At 45.4% G+C, this 10,025-nt stretch overlaps 1 protein-coding gene across 1 annotated transcript; it reads left to right on the top strand.

The window, feature by feature from the left end:
* Positions 1-222: 222 nt before the first annotated feature.
* Positions 223-2,317, top strand: LOC311360192 (uncharacterized protein; the record flags this gene model as incomplete). The annotated part of the gene is made up of 3 exons (XM_084480280.1): positions 223-292; positions 1,057-1,202; positions 1,589-2,317. The coding sequence occupies 3 exons, from the start codon at positions 223-225 to the stop codon at positions 2,315-2,317; spliced, it is 945 nt and encodes a 314-aa protein (XP_084336406.1).
* Between the last annotated feature and the right edge of the window lie 7,708 nt (positions 2,318-10,025).

Genomic DNA, 10,025 nt, shown 5'->3' with positions numbered 1-10,025 from the left:
CTATAGTGCCACCTTTAGGCCAATCACTGTGATATTTCCTCTCTTAAGTTGCCTTGTACTTTGTGCTTGGCCCCCCTATCTAGCCTTTAAGTGCTAAACAAAGCTCAGGCCGCCTAAGCTCTGTCCAGTAATCAAGCCTATTGTTCTCAACTGGTGACCTCATTAGATCACAGTAACAGTACTTAAGGTGTTCTTCCATGCCACTTCACTTGTGGCGTCAAGATGGCCAGTTGTGCACCAAAACGTGCCAGGGTGGAAGAGGAAGACAACACAGTTCAGGGCTACCTGCATTGTGTGTCAAAAGTAAAAATTTCTCTGAAGAACAAGAAGTATTTCAATTGCGTTGTGCAAACTTCTAGAGATGAGTATAGGCGAGCAGTAATCTTTGGAGCAGAGAAGCATGGACGCTTTGAACAGGCAGCGGCCGAACACACCGCTGTCAAGCTCGGAAATGTCCGCAGAAGTCTGAGTAAGTTATACATATGTTGTCGAATGCATGCTTGTTTTATGTATCGGGCAAGTAAAGTGGTGTATTGTTTAAGGGCTGTGCATGGGTGCTTTTGTGAAAGGATTTAGAGGTGGTGGGTGGGGGGGGGGGGGTTGGTGTTTGCAGTCTAACTGTTGGTTTGCATGGTGTGACATTTTTTAATTGTAATATTCCCTAGTGATACATTTTTACTGTAATACTCTCACATAGCCATATCCAGTAGCACCAAGCATAGTTTAGAGGTAATTTCCCCTCCTAATCGCCTGAGGGCAGCACTGAACACATTTGACAAAGTTACAAAACATTTACACTAGGGGCAGCAACGGACACCCAGAGGAAGTGAGAAAACCCAAAGAAGAACACCTGGGATACATAAACTCAGACTCCGCCTTTGGAGAATCAGAATCTCTCGGCGGCGTATCCTTTTGTTTCATAGACGATAGACAATAGACCAATAACCTTAACCAAATAAAGTGAGTTAAAAGCGATCCTGTCTCGGCGGCCTTTCCTGGACCAAAATCCACAACAATGGACGTGTATGGTAATTGTGTGTCTTTTTGATTCTACAGGCCATGTCGGAGCTGACTATGATGTACTTGTTAACCATGTGTTGACCGTCAAGGTTGTAGTGTCCCTTGGTTTTGGATACAAAGAACCGAGTGACTGCAGCACATTCACCATCGTGCAGGTGGCTGGCCTCCGACCTCGTCAAAAGGTAAGTGGTTCAATATGTGATACATTTCAGCCATAATATCCTCACATAGCCACAGGGAGCAGCACCGAGCACATACAATAGTTAAGAGGTAATAGCCTCACATAGTCACAAGGGGCAGCAACGAGCACATGTAATAAAGCTGTCCAAGAGGGGGCAACAACGGACACACAGATGACGTGAGCAGATTTAAATGTCGTAGAAGACGCCTATAGCAAATAAAGACCTTTAGCAAATAAAGTGAGTTAAAAGTGATCTTGTCTCAGCGGCCTTTCCTGGATTAAAAAGAACATAACAAATACTTGAAATGAGGACTAACGTGTATGAATCTTCTATATTCAATATTAGGGATGAGTAGATAAGCATGTGGTCTTTTTCCTGTGTTGTAGGTTGGAAAGATCAAGGGCAAAGTTGTGTGGCTGCAGGCCTGCAGCAACACAGCCAATGTATTTTCTGCAAACCTGGAGGTCAGGGAGTGCCATCTTGCAGATGAAACAGGAAAGATCAAAGTGGTCCTCTGGGAGGGACTTATTGGGCAGGTGGCAGAGGGCGTGTCCTACGTCCTGACGGACCTGTCGGTCCGTGACCAGGGGGGGTTGTCCCTCACGACAACAAAGACCACCACCATCCGGGTGTCGGAGGAGGCGGTCCTTGTTCCGCAATCTGTGGAGAGGCAACAGATGGAGATGGAGCAGGAGGTGCTCACCACGGTGCGGGGACCGGTGAGTGGGGTCCAACTGACTGACCAACGGCAGTGCAGCAGCTGCCAGAAAAGGCAGCTGGCCTTCAACGTAAAGGCAAAAAACCATCGGTGCGAGGCCTGTGGCCTCCTGCAGCGGGTCGGGGCATACACGCAGGCTGTCAACGGGACAGTCATGGTCAATGAGGGGGAGGTGAAACTCAAGTTAACATTGACCATGACTGTCCTGATGACCTACCTCACCCTCAACGACCTCCAGGAGCTGCTGGCGGATGTCGAGTTGGTAGAGGAGCACTTTTTGGACGTGGGTGTTTTCGAGATCACCTACAATGCCAACAATGTGGTTGGCATGCTAAGTAGGGTCGATGAGGGAGGGGAGCCAGTGGAGATGCTCGGTTTGGAGGAATTATTTGAGTGAGTGGGTGGTGTGTACATTTTTATAGTTAGTTTTTGTTTGTGTTAAATTTTATGTTGAAATAAAAGTTTTGTTATGTAACGTTCCCCTGTTTCTCGTTGTCTTTATATTATTCAAGTTGGCTTTGAAGGCATGTGATCCATTTTGAGAACTTTTTCTGACTTACAAATAAGGTAACCACTGATCGCTTTAGCGCCCCTCCTATTTTGATAACTTTAGCCTGGTTAACCTTGACCTATGCTTCTTTAAGTACACCAAGTTTGATGATTGACTCAAGTTTACCCTGCCTTTAGTCACCTAACATTGATTGGGCTAATTTGGACATCCAGCCGCCATTGTTACATGTTCTGGCTTCCCTAGGAACATTAGCTCAACATGAGGAGATACAAATGTCTACAGGATTTCATGACTGTAGGTGAAAGGGATCAGGAAATATGGCCTACCAAATGTATGCATTTTCAGTTAATTGTCCGATCTGGATACAATTTGGACAGTTTCATATTGACCCATCTGCCTTAACTACACCAAGGTTGATGCAAAGTTTAAGTTAACCTTGCCTTTTGGAACAAAGTACATTTTGGATGATTTTGAGCCTCTGGTGGCCATGTAGTTTTATCAATTGACTTCATCTTATTTGAGCAGTTGGAACATTGGTCCCCGCTCAAATCAAACATTCAGTCTATGAACTGTGGTGACTTTAGTCACAGGCCACGCCCATTTCGATGCCACGCCCTATTTTAAAATATGTTGGGTTTATCTTGTTCAGAATTTGATTCTGAACAACTTTTGTATTGGGGTCAAGATCATAGGAGTCCAACTTGATGTTGATATGAGCAATTAACAATATTTTGCGGTTTTTTGACGGTTTTTAGCCTCTGGCGGCCATATTGTTTTGTCAATCACCTTCATTTTACTTGAGCAGTTAGAACTTTGGGCCCCAACAGCCATTGTGTTGGTCCTGCTCAAATCAAATATTGCGTCTATGAACTGTGGCGATTTTAGTGACAGGCCACGCCCATTTCGATGCCACGCCCAATTTGAAAAATTATTGAGTTGACCTTGTTCAGAATTTGATTCTGAACAACTTTTGTATTGGGGTCAAGATCATAGGAGTCCAACTTGATGTTGATATGAGCATTTAACTCTTTTTGCGTTTTAAACCACGCCTCTTTTAGAAGTCAATGGCTCACGGGTGCTTTAAACTTTATTGTACAAACTCATCTTTATGTCAGATTGAAGATAATGCCCCATAGATGATATGGGCTAAAGGATTTTTGTCAAAGTCAAAAAACCTGGGATCGTTAGGGAATTTACTTTTTTAAACTAAATTCAAAATGGCGGCAATTCTGGGAACCGGAGGTCATAGGTTCTTGAGGGATATTTGTTCAGGATGAGGATATGCATGTGTCAACAAAGTTTCATGAGTGTAGGTCAAACCGGTTACGAGATATGCTTGTGCAAAGTTTGCATTTTTGGGCAGTTGGTATAGCGCCACCTTTGGGCCAATCAGTGTAATATTTGCTGTCTGTTAATCTTGGGTCAACCTCTACAGGTCTAGTAAGTTTCATAAAAAGTGTGCAAGCGGTTTAGGCTCTGTAATGCAAACACGGCGGAATAATAATAATAATAACAATAATAATAATAATAATAATAATAAAACTAACAATTACAATAGGTTCCTCGCACTTTGTGCTTGGCACCTAATAAAGATTTCGCATTCACACTAAATATAGTTGCGAGCAACAATAAAGGGGTCCTAATGTATGACAGCCACCAGCCTAGCCACATATACCATGTGCTCCAGTACTGGCCTCTTGTCAAGCCAGCACCTTCCCCCTCTGCCACAAAATGAGACTCCCCTTATATAAGCCAATCAGTCCCAGGTGGACTGATTGGGCCATACCAATAATAAGGGGAACTTCCCTGGCCAAGGCGGGGTTAACCTTCTGCCCCCTAGTGCTCCGGAAGTCCAAATACCACATTAAATATGATGTGAGGGGAGAGACAGTGAGAAGGGATTTTCACATTCTCACATGACAGTATGACCGACAGTATGACCGGCAGTATGACCGGCAGTATGACTGTATGACTGACAGTATGACCGTATGACCAACAGTATGACCTGTGAAAGGCGGCCCATCAGCGGCTGGATGATGGCAAAGAAAAGTTGAAGACGACAGCCAGGTTTGAGAGTGTGGGCCAAGAACGAGGGCACTGGTGTTAGGACAAAAGATGAAGTTTTATTTACTCCAAAACCAAGTTTCCAAAATAAATAAACTAAAATAAATCCATTAGTTAGAAAAATAAAGCAATGTAGCCTAGCCAAGCCTAGCCAATCCGAGCCACATATACCATGTGCTCTAGTACTGGCCTCTTGTCAAGCCAGCACCTTCCCCCTCTGCCACAAAATGAGACTCCCCTTAAATAAGCCAATCAGTCCCAGGTGGACTGATTGGGCCATACCAATAACAAGGGGAACTTCCCTGGCCAAGGCGGGGTTAACCTTCTGCCCCCTAGTGCTCCAGAAGTCCAAATACCACATTAAATATGATGTGAGGGGAGAGATTCACACTAATAAAGATTTCGATATCTAGAGTGTGAATGCTCCAGCATTCACACTAATAAGAATAATAAAGATTTCGATATCTAGAGTGTGAATGCTCAAGCATTCACACTAATAATAAAGATTTCAATATCTAGAGTGTGAATGCTCAAGCATTCACACTAAATATATGTTACCTTGATGATATCAACAGGCTAACCAGCATTTTAAAGTCATATTACCTCACCTTTACCAGCTGTAACATTAAAGTGGTAAACACATCAATGCATCACAAATTCTTATCCAATAATCTAATAAATATGGTTCTGAAATCTACCTGTAGGCCTATTGTAAGTGATTTTACTTTTAGCACTTCAAGTTATTATTAATTTATTTAACCTATTTAACAATTACTTTTTTTAACGGAGACCTGGCCAAGACAGCAGCATAAAACACAAAGTTGCAGACAGAAACACAAAGGAAAATGAGGAAAAACGAACATTTTAATATGTTTTTGTTTAAGGGAAAATATACTCCACTGCACTCACCAATAAGTGGTCTGTGACCGAAGCACTGCATCCTCAGCCACTCGTTCAGCTCAACCGCTTTGACGATGTTGCTCCCGTTGTCGGTTGTTATAGCAACCAGATGCTTTTCTTGAAGTTTCCAGCTTGTAATTGTGTCCTGCAGGGCCTCAGCTATATGCTCACCGGTGTGATCCTGGGGAAAATAACTTGTTTGGAGACAAGCTGTTTTCATCTCCCAGTCTTGCATGAACTGTCACGCTCATATAAGGCTCACACGTCCTGCTTGACCACATATCGCTGGTCAACGCAAAATGGGTGACGTTAGCGAGCCGGTCTGCAAGGCTCTGTCAGACTTCACTATACATTTGCGGCAGTGCTTCTCGTGCAAAATAGTTGCGACTGGGAAGCTCATATCTCGGGTCCATCGTTTTCATTAGCTTTTTGAACACGACCTGTTCCACTGTTGCAACAGGGACCATGTCTTTGGCAATGTGAAAGGACACCGCTTTTGTTATTGCACACCACTTGTCGCTTTTCTTCTCATACGGCACACAGCGGGAAAATGAAGCTTGCAGTGAGATTTGTTTTGGGGCTGGAGCTTTGTCGGGTTGGGGACAGCTTGTGCCTGTAGCTTCTGCGGCGCGCAGTTTCACACACTCTTCATATTGCACTTTGTGCCACGTTTTTAAGTGATGAAAAAGATTCATAGTACTTCCACCACTGGCTGCAATGTGCTACATATAGCATGGTTTTGTTGCTCATCTGATAATTTGTATCCGAACCATCTCCAAATGATTGAGCCACTGCTTTTTCTTTTACCAACCAAGGGGCTCTCCTCCGCACGCTCCGCAGACGTTGCTGTCTCCATGTTTGTTGAAGAGTGCCGGAGTGTCCCGGACTCCCCCCTCTGTGCATGAAAGAGGAGGGGCGGCCAGCGTCCGGCATTGCTCGCGTGAATCACTGGAGATATGCTGCTGATCTCCTCAGATTCTTCGTTGAGAGAGGCCAAGAACTTTATGGTAACCAGTTTCTTGTCTACAACGTGCACTCAATGTAGCACATTGCAGAGGATGCCGTGACTTTTGCAGGATTGGACAATTGTAGTGCTTTTAAATTTGAAAATTGTCTCAAGAAAATAAAAAGGATGGTAAGGAGTGGAAGATGCCCCCTGTCACAAGTGGTGAAAAGGCTTGAGGAATGCACTGGACAGCCAATGGAGTATGGTAGGCAGAACTCCAATTCTACTTTTATTTTGAATCACAGCGAATTCTGTGAGGTCATAGAGGAGAGGGATGGAAGCCAGCTGTGCCGTGTATTCCAGCACCCAGAACCACTTTTCAGTGTCCCTTGTGACTCCACATTAATCGGAGTACTGAAATTCAAGATCAATGACAATGTTTTGAGATGGATCCCAAAAGACAACCTGAAACAAAGTGCTATCAAGATTCAAGAAAAAATCATCTTCATGGCCATTCTTCATGACATTGCAGTCTGTTGTCATTTGTGCTCTCATCAGTGTATTTGTAGAAAGTGCTTAGTGGTTGGTATGAGTCAAGGATCACACCGAGTTTAAACGACTGCATTTAATCCAAGCATTCAATGAACTGCGATACAACCGGGAGGTAAAAGGGGAACTGGCCCGCCGGGCATTCTGATTGGATGAGGCCACACAGTACGGTGGCTCCGGTGGGTCAAACTGAATAAACTGTAATCATTTAACCAAATGATCTACATCCTCTCCTTTTAGTCTTTAGCACCGTCAACAAAATAGCACTGGTAAACATTGCAACTTAAATCAAACAAATAAGGTTAATTGAATACTTCTTATTTCACTTTTAACGTTTAGGCCTCTTCATAGCCTACTAAACACTTTGAGAGTTTAAGTACATCAAATGTCCCAATATTAAACACCCTGGATAGATGGGATTATTCTTCCTTCTTTTCTTTTTTTCACATGTATTTGGGATTTGGTTTGCAGGTGCGACCTGAGCGTGTGGTGTATTGTGTGTCTTGATTCACAATGGGTGAGGGCGTTGTGGACTGGGGCTGGGGAGAGGATGGGTGTTGTGGTTGCACCGTGTGTGATGCTGGCATTTGTGGTGGGGGAGAACTGTCCACTGTAGGGGGGCTGTTGTCCTGTTGGTCTGGGTCATCAACGAGCTGCGGCGATGGTGGCTCTGCGACAGGAAGTATGTGGCGGCGATTTCTCCTATAAGTCTTCCCATCTGCTTGAACTATGTAGGACCGTGGCTCTTTACTCATCTCCTTCACCGTTCCAAGTCTGTCATAGCCTTTTGCTGTCTGCATGCGTACCACTTGTCCCTCTGCCAGCGGCTGTAGTGGGTGGCTCGACTTGTCATAGCAGCGCTTCAGGGTGAGCCTTTTGTTGAGAAGTTGGGCGGCAACTTGCTTGACATTCCTCATGACAGGCTCCAGCAGTTTAGTGCTCACTGGAATGGCTACTCGAGTTTGGCGTGACATAAGACGCTCAGCAGGAGAGCCTAATGTTGGGTCATGGGGAATGTTTCTGAGGTTCAGGAAATTGAGAAACACATCCGATCCGTCTCTGTGCGATTTCTCCATGAGTTGCTTGGCGCTGCGGACTGCTCTTTCCGCGAGTCCGTTTGACTGGGGAAACTCCGGGCTGCTTGTGGTATGAGTAAAATCCCATTGCTTAGCAAAATCCTTGAAGTGCTGGCTGGTGTACTGTCTAGCATTGTCTGTGAAGAGTATGTGAGGTGTGCCGTGTACCGAAAAGTGTCTTTTCAATTTGGATATGACGGCTGATGAGGTCAAATCTCGGAGCAGGTCGAGTTCGAACCAGCCGGAGTATGAATCCACGAGAACTTGATAATGTTTGCCATGCCAATCAAGAATGTCTGCAGCCACTGTGGACCATGGCAAATCTGGAACAGGGTGGAGTTGGAGGGGCTCTTTTCGCTGATGCGACTTTGTGCTATTGCACACTGCACATGAGAGCAGCTCTTCTGTAATGTTCTTAGACATAGCAGGCCAAAAGATTACACCTCTAGCTCTACGTTTGGTTGCCTCAATACCTGGGTGGCCCTTGTGCACAATGTTGATGTACTCCCTGTGCAGTGATTGGGGGATGACCGCTTTATGGCCTTTCCTGACGATGCCATCTTCCACTGTCAGCTCATCTCTGTATGGAAAGAAATGGCTGATGGCAGGCTGGAGTTGGCTTTCTCTGGTGGGCCATCCGCGGTGAATGATTGTGGTAAGAGTCTGTAGCACCACGTCTTCAGCTGTATGTTTACGGAGTTCCTCCAGGCGGGCTGAGGATATGTAGCTCACACTCATGACTTCGTAGTCACCATTTTCAACAGAGCTCTGCGGTGCATGTGAGCCGGGAGCTCTGGAGAGGGTGTCTGCCAGGTACATGTGCTTTCCCTTTTTGTAGATCAGGTCGATGTCGTAACTTTGCAGGCGAAGCAGCATCCTCTGGAGACGGGCAGGAGCGGCATGAATGGGCTTTTTTATGATGGTCACCAAGGGCTGGTGGTCGGTTTCTACGATTGTGGGCTTTCCGTAGACATAGTCTTTGAATTTTGTGCAGGCAAACACAACAGCTAGAAGCTCCTTTTCTATTTGCGCGTATCGTGTCTCAGTGTCTGTGAGAGCACGCGACGCAAAGACTACAGGTCTGCCGTTCTGTAAGCATGCTGCTCCTAGTCCATAACCTGACGCGTCGCAGGTCAGTGTAACTGGGTCTTTGACATTGTAATACGCCAGTACTGCTGGGCTGGCCAGGCATGACTTGAGGCGCTCAAAGGCTTCCTGATGCTGTTGAAACCAGCACCATGCTGTCTCTTTTTGGGTGAGTTGCCTAAGGGGCGCTGCAATGTTGCTGAGATTTGGAATGTACTTGCTAAGGTAGTTGACCATGCCCAGGAAGCGTTGTAGTGAGGTCACATCCGTGGGGACTGGCATGTCATTGATCGCTGCAGTTTTAGACGGGTCCGCTTTTAGGCCATTGCTTGTGAAGATGTGGCCTACGTAGGCTACTTGGTCCAGGCGAAATTTACATTTGTCTGGGTTTAGCCTGAGATTGATCTCCCGTGCCCTTTCGAGCACTTTTCTCAAGTTGGCGTCGTGTTCAGCCACTCCGCGGCCTCCTATGATGATGTCATCGACGATGACTGAGCAGGGGTAACCCGCAAACAGTTGTTCCATGGAGCGCTGAAATACTTCACTGGCGGAATTAATGCCAAAGCATCCGAAGGAATCTGTAGCGCCCAAATGGGGTGCTGAATGTGGTCAGCAGTGATGATTGATGATGATATAAGCTTGAGTCTTTGCTGACTTTTCTGAGTGTGCGGCAGCAATAAAAATGTCGTACTCCCGCTCAAAAATACGCCAATTCTCGGCGATATTTTCATCAAAAACGAGGGGGTCCGGTCTGCAAAATCCATCCACCATCACGTCGAAGAAAGGAAAACAACGTTCTTAACTGTTGATAGCTACACTAGCACGGTTAAATCCAACAGGTTATTCAACGACGACCGGAGCAAAAAAAGGGAAAAAAAACACTTGCGAGAAGTCCGTACTCGCTTCTGACACCATGTAGAAAGTGCTTAGTGGTTGGTATGAGTCAAGGATCACACCGAGTTTAAACGACTGC

The sequence above is a fragment of the Micromesistius poutassou genome, assembly GCF_964030765.1.
Source record: "Micromesistius poutassou genome assembly, chromosome: 15".
NCBI classification, from domain to species: Eukaryota; Metazoa; Chordata; class Actinopteri; order Gadiformes; family Gadidae; genus Micromesistius; species Micromesistius poutassou.
The sequence above is the reverse complement of the archived record's forward strand: the minus strand, read 5'-3'. Positions and strand labels throughout refer to the sequence as shown.